Below are 21,979 nucleotides of genomic sequence, written 5' to 3' on the forward strand. Positions count from 1 at the left end.
CAGTTTTTTGTCAAAATTTCATTTGGTGCATCTTAGTATATGCATTATATTTTTCTACACGTACAAACATAAACTGCGGAAATTTGCCACGGGGGTTACATTTCACGTCCCATTTGTTCACGAGAATATTGAAACTTGCTCTCGCTTGCACGTACAATATGTTGTGATCGTATCACACGTATGTGGGTTTTTCTACGTAGTTTCGCCGCACCGACCGTACAACTCTGTCGGTGGGACTTTCGTCCGGAAACAGCTATTTATAAGCAATGAAACTTACAGACCGGAAAATACGGCAAAATTAACTTTGTGTAGTTCTTTACAGCCGTGACATGGGCGAACCTGTCTTCCCACGGTGGGGGAAGGGTCAAGAAAGCTCACCTGCAGCACCGGGGGAAGCTGGCGTTGAAGTGGGGAGTGGGCTGGGCTGCCCTAGTCATCGTCGTCCTCGTCGTCGTCTTCTACCCTCTGGCTGCCTCTCTTGAGTGCGTTGCCCTCGTTGTAATGAAGTTTCCTTCGTAGCTCGAACTGCCTGTCTGCCGCACCACGGGGACGGCGCCGGAAAGGGACCGGAAGGCAACCATGAGCCAACCTGACTTCAATGCCACAATCCAATCCAATCCAATCCAATCCAACATGGATAAACTGAGTTCCACACATGTAATCTGTGCGGTTTTGTCGGCAATACTACGGTGCCTGAAAAGCGTTTACGACTGGTGTGTTCAGTGTCGATCCAGTGTCGACATGATCGTAGCGGAACAGCACAAGAAACATACTTAAAGGGGCACTTAGACCCCAAAGGTCACATTTCTTGTTGTTGTCTAAAACGATGCAAGTTGTAGTCATAGACACACAAAAAAATACCGCAATGCAAAAAAAAATAAAAAAATTTTGCACGTGCACCTTTTTGTTTTTGTAGTTTTTCTCTCCCTCTTCTCACCTCCTCGTTTCTCTTTATTTGTGGCATCAAAAATTATAAAATTTAGAAGCTTTGTAAGGACCATTTTTATAATACTTAATGATAGCATTCGAAAAACATTGTAAGCAGTGATAGAGTGCAGGCGAGCTGCTAATTAATTGACACCTTGTAAACCCTGAGATGGGGAACGATAAAAAAAAAAAAAACGGACGAACACAACAAAATTTTAAACGCAGCTGAAATTTATTGATATGAGCACACCAATTGGTGTGCTTATACCAATAAATTTCAGCTGCGTTTGACATTTTGTTGTGTTCGTCCGTTTTTCATCGTTCCCCATCTCAGGGTCTACAAGATGTCGTAAAATATTTCTTTTTAACGCAATTGCAAACACACTACAGCCCTCCTTTTGAAATACCCTGGCTGTTTATCCACCCTTGAAAAACATGGCGGCGCTGGCAACGCTCGGCGGCACATGTAGCACTGAGGATGATCAGCGAGTCAGGGAAACAAAGTTCTCTTTTTCTAGGAGCCCGACGACCTCTCAGACTTCGAAAAGAAAATCATCAAACAGTCAAAACAACTAGGTTTGGTGTTTGTGTACTGCAGTTTCGATTGAGACTCTGCCGAGGCAGCTTTCCACGCAGAACGGGCGCAACGCGGCGCCTCACGTCGCTCACAAAAGTCCACTGCACATTCTCTTCGGCCTCGCACCGTTTCAAAAAGGTTGAGATTGCTGAAAGAGCCCTAAAAGAACTTCAAACTCGAAAGTGAAGCGTCGTCTGCTCACAGCGAAAGGCGGCAAGCAAGAAAAGCCGTTGATCTACCGACTGACGCAGGCGAACACAAGATTTCAGGACCCGACGGTTCAGAGGAGTGAAAGAAACTTGAGTTGCTGTGGTTCGGAGGCGTGAGAGAAGTCGAGTTGCAGAACGACTCAATCTTTGAGGTCACTGCACTGGCATGGATCATACGGGAACTTCAAATTCGGCTTTGAGAAATTGTCTTTTTACTTCACAAATACCAGGTTCCCAAGTTCTGAACTTTGAGGGTAATTCCCAGGCATCATTTTCATTGTTATGGATAATAAAAAAAATAAAAAATTTAACCTGTCAGTGCCCTTTTAAGGCGGCTGTGTTTGCTGCATCTTTATGTTATGTGTTCAACTTTCACACGGTTATGTTGCACTAGACCCTTGCCATAACCCAGTGCCACTGTGCCACCAACGAACTTAGACCTGTTTGGAAGAAAACCTGATTGTTTCTGAAACATTTTATTTAAAGCATGAGGTGCTTTTTAATGCTACCCCGCATCCCAAAGTTTTATCCATCCATCCGTCCGTCCGTCCGTGCATTTCCCGCTAAATCTAGCGGGGAAATTTATATTACGAGATCTATACACAAATTCAGTTTCTCGGCTAAATTTAGCAGGAAAATTGATGTCACGTGACCTGGCGTCACGGGACATACAAACCAATTCAGTTTCCCCGCTAAATATGGCAGGAAAGTGGCATCTACTGACGTCACGCAATCATACACCTCGGGGAAATTGACGGCATGTTACCTATGCGTCAACTCAGTTTTCGCGCTAAATTTAGCAGGGAAATTCACATCATGTAGCCACATCATCAATTCAGTTTGCCCGCCAAATTAAGCAGGAAATTAACGTCACGTGATCATACACCAATTCACTTTCCTTGCTAAATTTAGCGGGAAAATATACATCACATGACACATCAATTTTCTTACCAAAACCCTATAATGCATTTCATGCATTATAGAAGTGTGAAGGTATAAGTCGCTGCCAATTTTTATTATCATTGAATAACAACATACGAAACTTTGTTCCCCTCTTGTATAGGGTGACCCGCCCAAATATTTGTAGGGATCTTTTTGTTACACACATAAACTATGCATCGTCAAACGCCCATTTTCTGCCCAGATATTGTGCTGGTGGTCCAGACAACGTGCCAAAGTTTCAGAACAAACCGTTATCTCATTCAAAAGTTAAAAGCGACTTTTTGAAATTTCCAATCAGAAAATGGCAGCTGACGAAGCCCTCAAATACATAGAGCCGAGCGGCGCCAGTTACCAAGAACGGGCCCCATTTTCAGAATAAGATTTTCAGAAACTCGCTTATAACTTTTTAATAAGATGACGGCTAGTTCTGAAACTTTGGCATCTCCTTCGGACCCCTAGCGCTGCATTTTGGGCAAAGAAAAAGCACTCAAAGATCCGTCGCCAATTTTTGCAGTGAAAACAACCCTGCAAATTTTTTGGAGGTGACACGCTGTAGTTTTTTGTGTGTGTGTGTGTGCATGCGTGCGCGTATAGGTTATATGCACAATTCATGTCAGTGAGCATTGTTGTGACGTCAGAGCCACCACATTAGTGTCTTTGCCATCTTCCGCCTGTAAATAGGGCACACCTGCATTCAGTTTGGTTTTCATAATATTTTGTCAATGCATTTCTGTATTCAGTGGGTCGTTGTTTAGTACCGGAGCAACGAAGAAAAGTAAGATGGCCGCAAGATTGCAAAAAATGAATTGTCGGCAATGAGATCACGAGACTAGTCGCTGAAGCAATGAAATGGGCCATCTTGATAAGGGAACGGTCCTCGTCGAAGTCACCGTCATCACGTTACGTCATACGTCCCGTGTTTTTTATAATGACCTCACACATGACGTCACGAGGGTAACATCATGACGTTACCCTTGTGACCCTCGTGAGGGTAACCCTCGTAACCCTTGTTAGGCTAAACCTTATTAGGATAACCTTCGTGACCCTCGTGAGGATAACCCTCATAACCCTCATGAGGGTAACCCTTATGACGTCATTATGGGAAACGTCCCATAATGTAACGCAGGGTTCCGACGACGGCGACAACGCCACTCAAGCCAGAAACGGGCGCTTAAGAGCTGCGCTCTAAAATAAATTATGCACCCCCCATTGCACATTTTCCACCCAAATGTAGCACTAGAGGTCCCAATCATATGCCAAAGTTTCAGCATTAACTGTTGTCTTATTCAAAAGTTATAAGCGATTCTCTGAAATCATTGATGAAAAAAAGAGGCCCATTTTTGCCTGTTTTCGGTAACTGGTTCTATTAGAGTTCCATGTATTCGAGAGCACTGTTGGCTGCAATTTTCCCATTGAAAATGTAAGAAAATCGCTTATAGCTTTGGAACAACATGACGGCTAGTGCTGAATCTTAGGCATGTGGTTCGGACCTCTACCGCTACATGTGGATAGAGAATTAGCGTTCGGCAAGGCATAGCTTATTTTTGCAATAGAAAACAAAAAAAAACAAAAAAAAATTTTTTGTATGTTGAATATGCAGTGCGAGAAATGGTCATTTATAACATTGCCAAAAGTTTTCGAACCAATAGAGAAAACATTTTGCACAAAAAGCAGGAAATATACAGAACTCGCGAGTGTTCCACGACCACCCGACAGATGGTGCCAGCATGTTCTCTTGTCGTGAGAGATCACGAGAGGTTTTAACAAACTCGCTTGTAAGCAGCTGCAAATGTGTGGACCAAACTCAATTATAAAACCAATTCAACTAAGTTCAATTTGGGGCAAGCGAGGGTGGTGTCCCCAGTAGCTGACCGGCCTCTATAAACAGCAACAGTCAGGGCGGAGACAATGTGCCAAAGAGCGTGCTGCCCACTCACTCCTCTCCTCCATGTCCTTGTCCGTATCCTGACTCGGGTCCGGGGTCTTGAGGGCCTTGGCAGGCACTGTGCTGCCCATCTGGATCCTGAGAAGCAGGGACGACAGCACGCGGGAATGTTGTGAAATTGGGCCACGAAAGCTAAATGCAGGATTCATCCAAGAGCCTGAAATTCTCTTTTCAAGCCGAAGCAAGATACAACGCAAGAGAGCTGCCTAAAAATAAAAACTAGGAAGAGCGTTGCACAAGCACCCCACAACAATGCACTCATCTCCCGTCCAGTTGGGACAAAAACGACCCAATCGAAATTCTCGTGCACGGGCTTTGCTTGTTCTAGGTGGTGTTGATTGGGCAGCTGATGTAGGCACAAGTGGACGAGGAACCAATCAAGTATTTTTTCTCAGTATTTCTGGCGGTCGCTGACAGCAAGTTTGCCGTCTGCACGATAAGGGCATTGCAGTTTATGGCATTGCAGTTGGACTTAGCCATGGACAGAGAGGAGGGCAGGGACAAACACGAAAACGGAAAAACCATTTGAGACAGGAGACGCGGACTCGCCTCTCGGCCAGCAGGGCGGGGTCAACGGCCGGCCGGTCGTCCGCTATGTCGTAGCTGTAGGGCGTCTTGGCCTCGTCTATCTTCATATGGCCGTAGTCCTTGCCCGGAGGATGCAGCGTTTGGAGGACGTTCATCTCGTCGAACTTCAGGCTTTGGTGGCTCCTGGAACGAGTGCCACGATGTGGCGCACGGTTAAAGGTAAGGCGAAGCGCAGCATCCACCTCAGTCGACAAAATGCTGTTTGCTTTGAAACACTTGTTGCGTGGAGACAAGATGGCTGATCAATTGAAGGAGAAGAGCACTCTTATCACCACATGCCATTGGCAAGCCTCATCCTCTCAATTGTGGAGCCTAACCCCAACAATTTGTCCTTCGCTAAAAAAATGCCTCGGCGATTACTCAGATGACTAATATGGAGGGCACCGAGTGATATCTATTCTCATCGCGAGCATTCCGTTAAGCGTAAATTCGGCTTGCTGCATCAAGTGTGGAGTGCAGCTATTATTAACCCTGTTTGTCTAGTCTGCCTTAGGATAGACTGAGCACTGTAGTCATCAGCAACAAAGCAGTGAGTCACCTTTAAACCACGCTTCACCCGAATGCCATTTATTATATGTCAAAGTCAACACAACCAGGAGATAATAAGAAACAGTGCAAAAGGGACAGAACACAAAGTAGAAGGACACAGGACATACGGTGACCAACAACCAAAGGTTTACTATAACTTGTTTCTTCTACTTTGTGTCCTGTCCCTTTTGCGCTGTTTCTCATTATGTCGTTCAACCAACCAGCCGAGCAAGGTATCCTGTTACAACCAGCGCACACTAGAAAAATGACTGTGCTTCATTTCTTGAGTGTCGCACTATTACCACGACATGCTTTATGAGGTGCCTAAATTTCATGACACGTCTAGACGCCATTTGCTTCTTGACAACAACAACAATGCAGCATGTTCACAAACTTGTTACTTAGTGTCCAGTTAGAACATAGAACATAGCTTTATTGGTGATAGGAGGGCTATCTTAGGATTTACAGGTCTGTTGTTTCCCAAACAGGTCTAGTGGCATATGAAGGCCACATTTGTCCCACTAAACTGAAAAACGGTGTAACAAACAGTAAGGACTTTTGCAAGCTCTAAACAAACCAGCGCTCAGTGTACAAGAAGTCCGATTCTGGTGAAGGTGATGGCAAGAGCAGAATCCAATCTGCCTCTCATGAAACGAGCAAGATTGCATTTGTGGATGCTTCATCTGCTGATGTGAGCGGAGAGCATGGTTCGTCTGCTGCGAAGCATCATTTGCACACAGAAATAAAAAGAAGAAATTACCGTACGTCGACTGCTAACGGACCGAAAAAAAAAGCTGACTGTCTGCTATGAACGGACGAGCAGCGGAGCTTCCCAGAGAGCTGATTCAGCAGGCGAAAATGGCGGTGGAAAGCACTGGAGCCCCACCTAACACAAGTTTTTTTTTTAATAAATTTATTTTCTCTTTTTCTTTTGCTATGAACCGAATGCTGTGGCGGAGCGAGATCAGAAGTGGGCTGAAATTGTGATCGTCTGCCATTTTACTCTGAAAACCGTCGACAATTTGTACCTTGTTTGCAAATCTAAAGTTATTCTGCTGCTGTAAAAAGCTAACGTTGACTAGTGGATGAAGGAGTACTAAGGACAAGCACATATGAGGCTGTGAGACCTTTCTCGCTATCTCTATATTGGTGAGGCGTTCTCACTAAAATATTGTCTGATTGTCAACTCACGGATGGGTCAAAAATGTCTCATTGGTCGATAAAGCGCAAGCCGTGGCACAACATCCAATCAGCAGCCGAGAAGGCTCTCGCTCTGTCCTTGATCGAAGTCGGACTCAACAAGCCTTCAATCTCCATCTTTGCCCATTTCGATCTGGATGAGCATCGTACCGGCGTCCGGTCGTGTATCACTACTGCGTGGTGCATGTTGAAGACCCCAGGCTAGCAGTCGTACTGCACTGGCTCAATTGCTTGTCTACAGCGAAAAGACAGGTCGCCCACTGAGGCAGACTAAGTGCCGGCTGTCGGAACATACATACGCCACAATTACTTTACCCCAGGAGTGATACAGGCAAACTGACGTCACAACAGGCCGAGAACTGAACCTATCAATTGCGAGCAATCACCGGTGGGGGAGTCGTTAACGAGCGCCACTGTGTTTGGCGACGGGACTCACTGCCTGCGCTCGAAGCTCCCCACCGGTTTGAGGATACCGCGGGCGTCCGGGGCCTGTCGTTGTTGTTGTTGGGACGTCTGGGGTCTCGTGCCCGACGGAGCACCCCTACGCTTCCGCTCATCGGCCATACCATTCAGCCGGCCGCCCAAGGGGCCCGTTGATGGTCCCCATACTTTCGTGTCCGCCGCCGCGAGCCACAGGCTGCGCTCTTCTTCTTTGCCGTCAGTTTTGCCGAGATCGTGACGAGCGGTGACGGACGCGATGGGGGAGATCGGCAAACGAGCGTGTTATGGTACCACAGCTCGGAGCATGCGCACCAAAAGCTCGCGCTGCGGTACCCGGGTTTCCTGGGCTCAATCCCCACTCCTGCCCGTTTCGAACTGAGTGAGCGTCGTACCGCCGTGCGGTCGTGTTTCACTACTCCGTGATGCACGTTGAAAACACCAGGCCAGCGACAGTACAGCACTAGCTAGATTTCTCATCTACAGCACTAGCTAGATTTCTCATCTACAGCAGAGACACCAGATGCTGACGACTAATCACCCAGTGGATCGCGCATGTAATGACACGTCAGACTCGTTTGTTTGACGGACGCGATCTCCTGCCCGTAACCCTGGCACGACCTTCTATCTCGCGTCAGTGTCGCCCGACACCGGCCAAGTTAAAAGACACGCCCGTCGTGGAGGCGGTGGATCACTTCAAGATTTTCTCTCCGCGTAATTCGAAGGACTCTTCGGTAAATCTTAAATGCGGGAAAACGCCTTCTCTCTATAGTTGTTGTTGCTGTAGCTGTGGTCTTTCAAAAGAAATTCTGATGGAGTGGCAACTGTTGTTCTCGGGCCCGGTATCAGGAGCGAAGTTTGCCCGGAGCCTGTCGGTACTCCCGGCGGCGTCGATTCAAGGCGCGTGCCGAAGAGGCGTTCTTTGAAATCGCACTTACTGTCGTCGTCCTTCCGTGTATTCGAAGCTGGTGGATGGTTTTAATATTCCTTTGGCAGGTTTCTTCGCTAAATGCTCCGCCATGTTTAGGAGGCAGAAATTAGCTGGTTACTACTGCGAGCAATGGACTGGTGTAACAAGTACAAGCTGAGAAAACGCAAGATAAAACGGTGGTGGCGTTCAAAGCGGCGCTACTGGGTGAATGAAGGAATGGTAATGGCTATACCATATGTAACGGGCGGCAGCTTGCGCCACCTAGCCCAACATTTTGTCATCCTTTTTTTTAAAAATGTGTATGAATTTTTGTTATAACAGACCATGCGTTTATTGTAATAACTATGTAACAACCCCCCCCCCCCCTCTTTTTTAAACTAAATGTATTGCTTATTTTTATCTGTGTTTTTTTTATTCTTCCCTAGATCTCTTCCACCAATCTTCCAATCTCGTCCATCCATGCCCGAAAAACCCAGTGCACCCCCCTCCCCCCCCCCCCCCCCCCCCAAATCCGTAGTCATCCCCCCCGCCCCCACAAGAGGGTGGGACGAAGCCCCGTGCACCTTAAACTTAAATGTTCTATGGTTTCCCTTTCGCGGTTGCATACGTCGCACAGAGTGTCTACTTCTTGGAATTTATAACCCTATACGTTTTAGTTCGCAGCACCCCCGTTCTAGCTTCAAACAACAAAGAGCTCCCCACTGAATTATCATACAGCTGTTCCTTCTTTATTTCTTGTTTTTTTGCCCTGTATATTGTTAAAGCTGATTTCCCCTGCATTCTCTCTTCCCACAATTTCCTCTTTGTTTCCTTTACTCCCTTTTCTACTGATATGCTCTGATCGGCTCCATCTCGTCGAATGTATTTAAATCTCAGCTTGCGGGTTCGGTTTGTCCACTTAGTGTTTAGACTTTTCATATATAGATACTTGTACACTTTCGCTGGCCCACCGTGTATCCTCAATTTCAGTTAGTCTTTGTACAAATTTTACTTTACTGATCGCTTCTCTACTCTCGAAAGATGCCCGACCCATATCCCCCTGTACTCCCTCATTTGGTGTATTCCCATGTGCCCCCAATGCCAACCTACGCACACTCCTTTGCTGTATCTCTAAACCTGCCCGGATTTCTGACCTCATACACAATACCGCATTGCCAAATGACAGTCCTGGCACCATGACTTCCTTCCATACACCCCTAACGACTTCATATCTATTATAGTTCCATAGTGCCCCCGAATCTCGTTTCCCCTTCTTTATCCGGAGGGCAAGTTCGTCTGCTTCTTGCGCAGGGGGTAGCGGTGACGTCAGAACGTCGAGCCCTGATTGGCTGATCGCGCCCCCCTATCTAAGCGTCGTCTGCTCCTTCGCAACGTCGTCTGCTCGCAACGTCGTCTGCGTCTGTCTTACCTTTCCTGCGACTTTCGGAAGTGCAGAGGCCAGATTTACCAAACGATCTTACGCCAAGAATGTGCATAAGACAAAACTTAAGAACAAATTCGTATTCACGAAACGAAATTTTCGTACGTTTTGCGCAGGTTACGACGAAATCCTACGACAGCTCCGAAGCTGTCTTACGTACTTCTTACGATCAAATCAGCATGGCCGACAGCGTCGCGGTCGCGACGACCCACGGACGTTTATTTTTCTACGTGCGCTTCTCACGCGTCCCGACTTCAAGCAGCAAGAAAAAAGTAAAAAGTGCTTGAAAAAGACCACGACGAACAAGAACGCTGAATCCACAACCCCCAGGAAAACCTCCAACGGCCACGATTCCACTGAACGCGACCAAGCGAGCTCGGCCAATACTGGCTCGACAGTTAGGCCTAGCGGGAACTCCGCGACTCGGCGACCGTCTGCCCACGACCGGCTGGCGTGCTGAATGGAATATGCCCGCGCGACCCTTGTGCACCCTTCTCGTATTATACTTTGATCGCTGACCTCAATTTTAGATTAAGAGGTCAATTTCTTCCTCTTGTTATCTCCTTGTTTCCCGAGGCAACGGTGACTCTCGCCGGTGAAAAAGCGGTGAATCTCCGACAGACGCAGGAAAGGTAAAGCAGCCATCGCTTTGACTAGCAGACGTAAAGCAGACGACGTTAACTGCGCCAACCCGCCGACGCCGTTAAAGAATGAGGGGTCTCGCCGCACACAAAAGGAGGGAAAAAGTATTTGGAAGGGAACTTGCGGACACTAACACGCTCGCTCTCTGTTCTTAGCAAACAAACCTCGGCGCCTCGGGACACCTCGCCAGTGAGTCCTTTCATTTCCCTTCTTGATGCGCGTCTGCTAGCTGTTAGACAAAAACAACGTACCGCTCGAGTTATTTCGTCTGCCCTCTCTGAAAGGAAAGGTAAGACAGACGCAGACGACGTTGTGAGCAGACGACGTTGCAAAGGAGCAGACGACGCTCAGATAGGGGGGCGCGATCAGCCAATCAGGACTCGGCGTACTGACGTCATCACTACTTCCTTTCTCATGCGCAGAAGACTAAAATGAGCCCACTTGCGAGGCGTATTACATTATCTTCATGGTCATGATCAGTGGCACTGTACATACCACTGATCGTTGCACTGATCTCAATGACAATTGCTGAATCGCGCATCCCCGCTCCGCGGGTGCGGCCACCGGACGGCCATCTTGCATGGTAAATTTTTTCGTTTTGCTAGCGTTTCGCTATGGTGGCTAGAAGCCACCATAGTTTCGCTGCCGCCGTTCATTTTCCAAGATGGCGGTTATAGTGAGGGTCGGAGATGCGTGCCGCTGTTGAGCCTGTCTAGTGTCCTGGCTTCACTGAGCGACACAAATTATTTCTGGTAATACGAGGAAGCTAGGGTGTTATGAGCACAGGTCACCTCTTTACCCTGAAAACAAGAACGGTGTTTATCATATAATTAACGCAAGGATGCGCGTTTTAATTCTGGAGCGAAACCGAAACTAACCTCTATTTTGGATTTAATTTCTCGATATAGCTCTTAATTTTGGGATTCTTTCATAACTCAAGATGTGTCTCACATCGTAATTATTTAGTTAGAGAAGTTGTTCGCGGGAACTTTATTTCGTGACATACATTTCGATCCAGGCTATTTGTAGTTGTTGAAGAAATCAGTGCTGATATTTGTGCGTTCTTGCTGCCTTTTCTCTCTAAGATAATTGCCATGGGAAATAATGAGCTGCGGCCGCTTTTAATGGCTTTTGGGTATTTATATGACTAATTGGTTTAACATTCTTCCCAGCAAATTAATAATATAGTTCACATTTTTACAATATGTCCACAAAACGTATACATTAATAAACGCCGTTCTCACTGCAACAATCCAAAGACGGAGTCCGAGTCGGACAGCTGAAGAGGTGTGTGTGTGTGTGTGTGTGTGTGTGTGTGTGTGTGTGTGTGTGTGTGTGTGTGTGTGTGTGTGTGTGTGTGTGTGTGTGTGTGTGTGTGTGTGTGTGTGTGTGTGTGTGTGTGTGTGTGTGTGTGTGTGTGTGTGTGTGTGTGTGTGTGTGTGTGTGTGTGTGTGTGTGTGTGTGTGTGTGTGTGTGTGTGTGTGTGTGTGTGTGTGTGTGTGTGTGTGTGTGTGTGTGTGTGTGTGTGTGTGTGTGTGTGTGTGTGTGTGTGTGTGTGTGTGTGTGTGTGTGTGTGTGTGTGTGTGTGTGTGTGTGTGTGTGTGTGTGTGTGTGTGTGTGTGTGTGTGTGTGTGTGTGTGTGTGTGTGTGTGTGTGTGTGTGTGTGTGTGTGTGTGTGTGTGTGTGTGTGTGTGTGTGTGTGTGTGTGTGTGTGTGTGTGTGTGTGTGTGTGTGTGTGTGTGTGTGTGTGTGTGTGTGTGTGTGTGTGTGTGTGTGTGTGTGTGTGTGTGTGTGTGTGTGTGTGTGTGTGTGTGTGTGTGTGTGTGTGTGTGTGTGTGTGTGTGTGTGTGTGTGTGTGTGTGTGTGTGTGTGTGTGTGTGTGTGTGTGTGTGTGTGTGTGTGTGTGTGTGTGTGTGTGTGTGTGTGTGTGTGTGTGTGTGTGTGTGTGTGTGTGTGTGTGTGTGTGTGTGTGTGTGTGTGTGTGTGTGTGTGTGTGTGTGTGTGTGTGTGTGTGTGTGTGTGTGTGTGTGTGTGTGTGTGTGTGTGTGTGTGTGTGTGTGTGTGTGTGTGTGTGTGTGTGTGTGTGTGTGTGTGTGTGTGTGTGTGTGTGTGTGTGTGTGTGCGTGTGTGCGTGCGTGCGTGTGTGCGTGCGTGCGTGCGTGCGTGCGTGCGTGCGTGCGTGCGTGCGTGCGTGCGTGCGTGCGTGCGTGCGTGCGTGCGTGCGTGCGTGCGTGCGTGCGTGCGTGCGTGCGTGCGTGCGTGCGTGCGTGCGTGCGTGCGTGCGTGCGTGCGTGCGTGCGTGCGTGCGTGCGTGTTTTATATAGCAGAGCGGTCACGCATAGGAATTTATATTACATCCAGTATTTGACTGTTTTTCCATCTTTATAACGATGTCAGAGTTTTTCATATGCTAAATAGAAAACAAACTGATAACTTTCTGGAAATACTATTACGGTTAAACTGTTTTTGTTGTGATCGTAGCGTTAATTGGGGGCATACATCGCCGCGATTTGTATTAATAATATTAAAATTCAGATATTTTAATACGTAATTTTTTAAGCTCCAATATAATTTGCTGCTCATGATCTAATTTGAAACGCACGAACAAATATGCCAATCAAAACTGTGCTAAGTATCATCACTGGTGTCAATTGCAGCAACTTTAATTACCGAGAAATAAAATAAAAATAGTAAAAAATAAATGAAAACATTCTAGCTAATATGAGACATTCATGTAAAATTAGATTATTGTGGGTAAAGTATATTTTGCTCTCAATGTCGCGACATTTAACGATCGGCATAACGTCCCAAGTCGCCGCCAATATCCTTCCAAACCAAATGCCCAAAAAAAAAAAAGTTTTTTTTTTTTTTTTTTTTTGTAATATACCAATTTTTTTACAGCATTTAGTTACTTTCATTTTTACGCTCCGTCGTTTTGCCAATCTCAGCCTTTCCAGTTCGAAGGAACGCCTACCTGCTTGCACGTCTGCTCACTGCAGCACGTTTGGTTGGCGTTGGAAGCCGGTGAAATAGTAGTGAGTTTTAGTATTGCGTACACGAGCGAACACAAGCGCTGTGTTTGCGTTAGCTTTGCGCGTTTCACACTGCGCGTGCGTGGAGCCCGAAATTGCGGTCTTAGATGGCGCATGGCGATGAGGCGCACGCACAACGTGTCGCACGCAACTCTAAAGGCTAGCCCACATGGCGCGTTTTTCAGTGCGTCTAGACGCGCGTCTCGGTTTGGCGCGCGCGCTAAGCGGGACGCGTGCGCCCAGTCAAACCACACGCAGCGCTACCGCGCAGCGCTTCGCGTCTGCGTTTCCGAAGCGTCTGCCCAACGTAGCCAGACGCGCTTAAGAAACAAAAGCAAACATTAAATAGAAATCGCGCGGTAAATGATGGCTACATGCCGTAATATTTAATTTTAGTAATAGTAAGCACTCATTTTTATTACAGCAATCGCAATCAAGCTCAATTTCACTAATTTTCATCCTTTTTAGTGCGTACGCCTCATCCACGTTTCGATACGCCATTGGCATCACCATCGCCCGCGCCAAAACATTTACAGCTGGCCGCTGGCCGCTACAGTGGTTACGTTGTTGCGGTCGTTGCCGGTAGTATTAATTTTGTACCTTTGTCTCTCGGTGTCCTTGTATTCTTTACATTTGGCCTGCGAGAGTGCAGGACGCTTTTGTACTTCGCTAGGTCCTCTCTGTTCCGCTGAAGCAGCGTCAGCCTCTCCCGCGGAGCAGAGAGGATTCCCCTGACTTGTGTAAAAGGTATGATAAACTGATATCCGCGGGGGGAAGGACGTATAACTACCCGTGTTCCCCCTGCTGCTAGCGTTGGCGGGGCCTAAAAGCCGTTTTTATTTAAAGGGATACTGAAGCGAAACTTGAAATACACCTATTATGGTCAGAAATAGGTTTAATATGATCAATGATATTCATAAATCATAATCGCGCGTTTGTATTTTGAGCGGATGGCTATATTTTTCACCCTGATGGGCCCGATTGGGCGCGCGCTCAAAAATCGGCCATCGGAGAGCGCGATGCGTCTTGGGATATTGGGCGCATTCGTGACGTCACTTGTGCCGGTCGGGAAAGGCTACGGCGTGAATGTTGTGGTTACGAGCGTTGCCACTTGGTGGCGCGTCGACGATTTACGACCTGTGACAACGTGGCCGTTTGAGATGTGCAAGGGCTGCACGCACGCTGCACCACGGGACCACGGCAAGTCGGCAACCACGGCAGCACTGACAAAACCAGCTCTGAGGCCGGATTCTCAAAGCGAATTCACGACGAAAAAAGTGCGTACGACAAATTTGAGAGAAAACCCGTGCTCTCGAAACGAAATTGTCGTAACCTTTGCGCAGGTTACGACAGAATCCTACGACAGCTCCGAAGCTGTCTTACGCACTTTTTACGATCAAATCAACAAGGCCGACAGCGTCGCTCAGTTACTTGGTATCGGCCACCAACGGACATTTATTTTTCTTCGTGCCCTTCTCGTGCGTCCCGACTTCAACCAGCGAGAAAAAAGGAAGGAGTACTTAAAACAGACCACGACGATCAAGAACGCAGGATCCAGAAACACACGAGTAGAGCTACAACAGCCACGATTCTGCCGACCGAACGAGCTCGGCAGAATATAGTAGGCCTAGCAGCAACATCGACTCGGCGCACCGTTGCTCCGGCGGTCCTTGGCCAAGACCGTCTGTCCATGACCGGCTGGCCTGCTGAATGGAATATGCCCGCGCGACCCTTGTGGACCCTTACCGGATGAGTAGTTTGATCCCTGAACTAAATTTCAGAGGTCAATATTTTCCCCTTGTCATCTCGATCTCCTTGTTTTCCGAGACAGCGGTGACGAACGCTGTCGTCGAAAAGGGACTCTAATTGATTCTATCTCCTTGTTTTGTGTGATATAGAGCTCAAATAAACGCCATACGGATTACCTTGGCAACTCGGTATGTACACTCTGTTATTAGTATGCCATTTTTATTCTGACTCGACGCTACGTCAGTGTCGAGCTATAGCAGTTCGTGGGAGCTACGCGACATCGGTCTAACCTTTCTTTGCCGAGTGTCATGTCAGTATCGAGTTGCAATCGTAAAAGATCGGGCCAGAAGCGCTTACCGAAACGCGGTCTAACAGAGCGAATCCAGCACTTCGATCAAACGCGCGTGTCCGCTCCGAGTGTGAACAGGTATTTGGCATTTGCGTGGCTCTTGCTGACACCCTCGTAGTTCAAACATATCCTTTTTAACGTCGGCTTGCAGCTCGCGACTCGCAGCAACTAATACCGGCCGTGCCAGAAGCATGCTCGGGCCGTGTCGTGCAAAGAGCCGCAACGAGAACGAGCTCACTGTGGCTAACTACGCTTTGGCTTTCTCCGCCAAGGCTTTGCGAACGCGTTCAGGCCTAGGCGAATTCTGCCGGCACGCCGTATTGCCGCAGAACGGCGCTGCTATTTTGGCACAAGTGATGTCACGAGAACTTCACCCCATCCACCAGATGAGAATTTGAAATCGTTTAATTATGTTTAAAATTAGTTCTCCTGTGTTTTACAGCGCAATATTTATATTTCCGAGGTGGTGCCTGTCCCTAGCCCATATTTATGCAAGAAGATCGGCGCTAAAATTTCGTTTCACTACCCCTTTAAGGCCGCGAGCGTGCAAATTTTGTAAACTCCGCGCGCGCGGGTGTTTGTGTGTGTGTGCGTGCGCGCGTGCGCTTTGCCTTGGAATGGCACAGGGCTGCTACCCGTTTTTGTGTGTATCTTTCTGTTTTGAGTGTTTTTATTTATTTTCCTTTCCCGTATCCCTTTCCCTACTTGGCGGCGGGCTAGCAGGCCCACCTGCGTAAGGGTCTCGACCTTTTTGCCTAGCCTCGCACGCTGCCGAGTGGGTATCGCAATATGTGCAAATAAAAAGTATTATTATTATTATTATTATCGCCTTCGTCGCGAGGTCTGTGGCGAAAACTACAGTCGTACAGTGGAGAAAATTCAAACGCTCCATGCAACTAGTGAACACGGCGGTTCATTGGTTGTTGCCTTCTGGACGCAGCGCGAGACGCGACGCGTGGACGCAAAATATCTGGCTCCTCCAGATACGCCGGGATGCGCCAAAAAACGCTGCGTTTCGTCCCGGCGCCGGAAGTGACGTCAAAGCGCAGGCGCAGACGCGACGCAGACGTGGAGAGAAGCGCACCATGTGGGCTAGCCTTAACGCAAACGCACACCGCTTGCGTCTGAATTCTGTGCGGAATACTAAAGCTTTCCAGTAAGGTGCAATCCCATACCGGCTGTAGCACTACGTTGGGACAGTGGAGAGTGTTGTTTGCATCCGGAAATGACATTTCGCGAGCCAGGATCGCGAGCAGTCCCGCCGTGCCCGCTGAACAGCAGGAGAATCGGGGGACCCTCACCATGGCCTCCAAGATCCCGAAGCGCGCGAACGCGTCCGCGCGCTAAGCCACCATACGCGCGCTTCGGGATCTCAGAGGCCATGCCCTCACTAGAGCGCTTCCCGTTTCCGCCGCGGGAGGGCGAGCGCCGAGCTGGAGACGAGAATAGTGATCACGGAATGCACCGCTTGCCCTGCGACGGCATCGAGTGCTGCTGCTCAAAACACGGAAAGCCAAAAGCAAGGGGGAAAGAGGTGAGCGGGAGTCTAAGCGAGGTCGTAGGAAACAACGCCGGTTTGTCTATTTGTTGGGATTTCCCAGTAGAATCATTGGAAAGTATTTCGAAGGATACAAAGGCGGGCGGAGCCATAAACTGTCACCTGGACCGCACATGGCCCTGTAGGTCCCAACAGAAGTCATGTTCAAGGGCCATTATCGCTCTGCCTACGTTCTCAGCCTTGGTGGCAAATGTTACCAGGATGACGGAGACGAAAAAAGTGCCCCAACAATTCTGCTGCTGAACCGAACATGTGCAGCTGAGCCTGATTTCAAGACTTCAAAAGAGACACAATATCGCAAAAGAAATCAATCGTCGATTTTTTTTTCGTCTTCCGAACCGCGCTCTTCAAGTTGAGAAGATCCAGGGATCGAGCAGCAGCGGAAGGATCATCCCCAGCCGTCCAGCCATCTTGATGACCTTCCGACCGCTTCTAGCGACGTCCATCATCCTTCGTCGGAACAAGAGGAGCAGAACAGTGAACGCGGCGAGTTTTCTTCGTGGGTAAGACGAGACGAACTTTGCTGTGCGTCTACTTGCACCACATCGGAGGGAAAAGGCGATCTTTCAGGTTAGTTGGAGATTTTCAAATAAGACAGAGTCGCCGCGGCAGCCGATACTGAACTCTTTCTCACTGAAAAAGTACAAAGAGGAGACTAGAAGCTTTCAATCTGACTGGTGTAGGTTATTTTCCTGGCTAGAATACAGCACCCAAGCTGATTCCGTTTTTTGCTATCCCTGCACAACGTTCTCTACCAAAGCGAATTAGAAATCCACGTTAGTCAGCTGTGGATACAGTAACTGGAAAAAAGCTCTGGACAAGGAATCTGGTTTTAAAAAGCACGAAACCTCAGTAACGCATAAGTCATGTCAAGCTTCGTGGGTTTCCTACATAGAAATGAAGTCGAGAGGACCAGGCGAGTCAGTCGCAACAAGTTTGAGCCACGCGCATTGCAGACAGGTGCCAACAATTTAGATGTACGTTGCAAAAGTGGCAGATCTCCTTAGAATTACCGCTGTACAGGGCTATATTGTAGGCGCTGGGTGTACACAAGTTTTGAAAACGCAGTGCGATCCTCGTCGTGGTTTTTCTGCTGACAAACTTGCGCGCGTCCAAGATAACATTTCTTTTAATTTTTTTTACCGACACATTTGTTTAGAGTTTCCAATGTTTTTCATATGATCTTGAGATTCACTGCGACAAACAAAACGCCACAAAAATAATGAGGTTCCTATTATACTCTATGGGATTAATGATAGAAGAAACAAAAAAGGGAATTTTATGCATACAAGAGAAAGAGTATGTAAAAAATGATATCCAATAAAAACGTTCGATCTAAATTTCGATTGAATGATGTCTATATTCAGCGCTAAGCCATCCTCCATTGCATAAGTATACTTTAGGCAAGATTTGTGCTCGTCAGCAGAAAGATTTCCGCCTATTGCGACAGCTTGTTATGATAGTAGACATAAACAACTAAAACAACCCCCCCCCCCCAAAAAAAAAAAAAAAAAAAAAATTCTGGCGCTGCCCTTGATTGGGCGAGTGGTTGCGTAACCTATACCGCACCTCAGAAACCCCGCCGGGCCTCCGAGATGCGCTCTGCTTCGGCCTTTCCAAACGCTGGGCTCGCCTGCCCAGCAGAAAAAGCGAGCCGAGTCAGTTCTCTAAGAAAGGGTAAACACACAGGCGAGCTGGTGAAAAACTTTAATTGTAACCGGAGACACGGAACGATAAAAAAACGGACAAAACAACAAGTCTCAAACACAACTTCTAGTTTATTTGAACAACGACCGCTCTTAGATACACTTCAAGATCCACACCGCTAAAAAAGAAACACCTCCTTTCCACCAGGTCACCGAAAGCCAGACACTCAGACAGATCCAAACCAGCCATCTCGACGACCTCGTCGGGGTGGCTGGTAAACTCAAGCACAACTTTTACTATTCTTCGAAAACCCCAAAAACAGGACTTTAGAGATACACACAAGAAAAAAAGAAAGAAGTTTACGATCCCCTGTAAGGCCGAATTAGAGCGCAGCTTTTGAGGAGGAGGAGGGGAAGGTACGGAGAGGAGGATATGCCCCTCCTCCTCATTCGTACCCTCCTCTTCTCTCCTGCTCGCCTCCCGTTAAGGGGGAAATTTTCCCGCTAAATTTAGCGGCGCATAGCGGAAAATGTTTTCCCACTAAACTTAGAGGGGAAATTTTTCCGGTATATATATCGGGAAAATTTTTCCGCTAAATTTAGCGGGAAAAATTTTCCACTAAATTTAGCGGGAAAATTTACCCATAATGCAACGCGCGGTGACGTCACCTATGACGTCACTGGTGACCCTCGTGACATCACACGTGGCGTCACGTGTGACGTCATCGTGGGAAACGTCCCATAATGCACCGCGCGGTTACACCGACGGCGACGTTGACGCCGCTCAAGCCGTAAACGGGCGCCTAAAGCGCGATCCAAACCAACGCTTCTTTTTGCGCCTGTAGGTCGTGCGGCTGCGGATGTGACGCATTCCGCGTCGTTTTTGCTGTTTCCGGGCGCGCTTTCTGAGTCAGAAGCGTGCGCTTTGGTTTGGACGGGCCAGCTACGGGCGGGGGCGCACGCGCGCACGCAGGCACGAGCGCACAAGCAAAGTGCAACAGCGACAGACTGGCCGGCGAGAGAAAGAGAGAGGGAGAGAGATCGCGTTGTCATGTTGGAAGAGAATAAAAGGGGGGGGGGGGGGGGAGGAGAGGGCAGCCAGACGGCGAGAAACGCGGAGCCGGAACTAGCTTGCCCTCCACCGATTGGCCGGTACACAGGCGCGGCCTGCTACGTCACCGCGCTTTTTTGTGCGGCTTGAGAAAGAAGTTGAAATCAACCAACTTCTTCGTGCGCGCCCGGAAGGAGCGAAGAAGCGGCGCGACGTCACGAAAATGCGTCACATCCGCAGCCGCACGACCTACAGGCGCAAAAAGAAGCGTTGGTTTGGATCGCGCTTAATGGTACGTTTACACTTGCGGATCCGCCAGCGGATCCGCCCAGCTTTTGCCGCTGGGGCGAAACGCTGGGCGGAAAACGCGGCGGCGAGCCGTTTAGGTCCGGGATCTATTTCTGCCGCCGAACGAGGCGTTTCGCTGACCGGATGTGACATTCTTGCGCAGCGCGACGCTGCCTACGTCACGAGTACGCGTTCTTCCGGGAGCAGCAACGCCCGGGAGAGAGAGCCGAGGCGGGACCTCTCGCGCCTTCTCGTCATATTTGACGAGACGTTACGGGAACCGCTGCCGCAGCCGGCGCTGCCGCCACTGCTCGAAGGAAATAGATGTAAACACAACCAGCTCGTCGCCGCCGCCGCCGGGAGCGGATCCGCTCCCGCGGCAGCGGATTTCTTTTCAGGTGTAAACGTACCATAAGAGCTGCGCCCTAAAAAAAAAACAAAAAACGCTTCATTTCATTATCCAATGCCAAGGACGGTGTGCTTACAAAATTCCCTCAGAACTCTCCATCCATTTTTTTTCTTTGTGCAAAATGTGGATGACAGTCATTAGTCTACAACATGTTTAGCGATTTCTGAGTACTGAGCCTTATCTTCTACTGCCCTTTTATGTTCCAATTGAAGCCTTTCATTTAAACAACGACCAGTTGGCCCGACATTTATGAACAACCCACACCGCAACGGAATGTCCTACACGGGCGGTTATCATTTGAACCCGTTCTCCTTTCGACCTTCTCCCTCGGCCCATCTCAAAACCACCATTCTCAAAAAGATCTTCTCTCTACGTGTCGCATTCGGCCCTTTCCCGTTTTGTTCTTCGCATTTCAACCCTCCTCATTTGAGTCCGTTCTCGTTTGCCCTTCTCCACTTGGCCCTTCTCAAAACAACCATTCTCAAAAAGATCTTCTCGTTCTGGCCCGTCGCATTTGGCCCTTTCCCGTTTCGTCTTTCGCATTCCAACTCTCCTCATTTGGGCCCGTTCTCGCTTCACCCTTCTCCCCTGGCCCTTTCCAAAACAGCCATTCTCAGAAATATCTCGCTTTGACCTGTCACACTTGTTGACTCTTTTCCTACCAAAATCGTTTTTTAAGGTAATGTTAATAAATACATTGATATATTTTGTGCGTATGTGCGTGCCACGCTACAGGCACACTTTCTCTGCTAAGGATTTTTTAGCAGTACGTCGAGGTCGTCGTGAAAAGCTAATAGCTGACAATAAAACAGACCAACTATTTATCGCAGCCTGATCATATTCCGAAATGTCACGTTGTTTGATGTCTCTCGACATTGGGACAATGCCGCCACTTCTATTATGCAGTGGTTCTCAAATGGGGGTCTGTGAAGGCATCCTATAGGGTCCGCGAAGCCCTGTCTCTGCAGTCAAGCACGGCAATATTAGTTGTCTTTCTTCACGTTGAGAAGAAACGTTCCAATTTTCGGGGGGGGCGGGGGGGGGGGGGTACTCTCGTGTGTATGTCAAAGAGATAAGTCTACTTCACACTAGCAATTATTTATATTCATTTATTAAATCATTATCATGATAACCTATACCTTTCTATTTCCCGCACCCCAAACGGGGTCCCATCATCTCTGCCTTTCTACAAGGGGTCCGCGAAACATCAATGTTTGAGAACCACTGCTATTATGTGCGCTATTTCCGTTCAAACAAAGTTTCCAAATCAAATGTTCATCGCTTTTTTTTTCTCGTTTGCTTAGAGGAGGGGAGGCAGGCGTCATTGTACGATTCTCAGTGCGTACCTCTACACATAACATATATCTGATGGTATGTTGGGGGCCCAAGCAAGATAAGGCTCCTCAACAAAACCGCGAAGGCATAACGAGCATGCCGAACTAGTGCCATTCGGTCGTAGCGCGAACGGGCGAAATGAGAATGGGTCCAGTTGCGAAAAATACAATTTGGATCTTATGAGAAGGTTCAAACAAGGCGGACCAAATGAGAAT

General features: G+C 48.1%; 1 protein-coding gene across 1 annotated transcript; it reads right to left on the reverse strand.

Moving 5' to 3' along the window:
- Window positions 1-383: 383 nt before the first annotated feature.
- On the reverse strand, window positions 384-8,423 carry LOC120848540 (protein phosphatase inhibitor 2-like). Its single transcript, XM_040220534.3, has 4 exons — window positions 8,293-8,423; window positions 5,150-5,311; window positions 4,593-4,678; window positions 384-533 (listed from the first exon to the last, which is right to left on the reverse strand). Exons 1-4 carry the CDS (start codon window positions 8,373-8,375, stop codon window positions 430-432), a joined length of 435 nt encoding a protein of 144 aa, XP_040076468.1. The 5' UTR covers window positions 8,376-8,423; the 3' UTR covers window positions 384-429.
- Between the last annotated feature and the right edge of the window lie 13,556 nt (window positions 8,424-21,979).

Source organism: Ixodes scapularis, unplaced genomic scaffold (assembly GCF_016920785.2).
Source record: "Ixodes scapularis isolate PalLabHiFi unplaced genomic scaffold, ASM1692078v2 ptg000658l_1__unscaffolded, whole genome shotgun sequence".
Classification (NCBI taxonomy): Eukaryota; Metazoa; Arthropoda; class Arachnida; order Ixodida; family Ixodidae; genus Ixodes; species Ixodes scapularis.

Coding starts and splice junctions, on each gene's coding strand:
- LOC120848540 (XM_040220534.3), bottom strand. CDS start 8,375: ATGGCGGAGCATTTAGCGAAGAAACCTGCCAAAGGAATATTAAAACCA. Junction 4,679..5,149: donor CCCGCCCTGCTGGCCGAGAG/GCGAGTCCGCGT, acceptor CCTGCTTCTCAG/GATCCAGATGGGCAGCACAG. Junction 534..4,592: donor CAAGGACATGGAGGAGAGGA/GTGAGTGGGCAG, acceptor GTGGTGCGGCAG/ACAGGCAGTTCGAGCTACGA.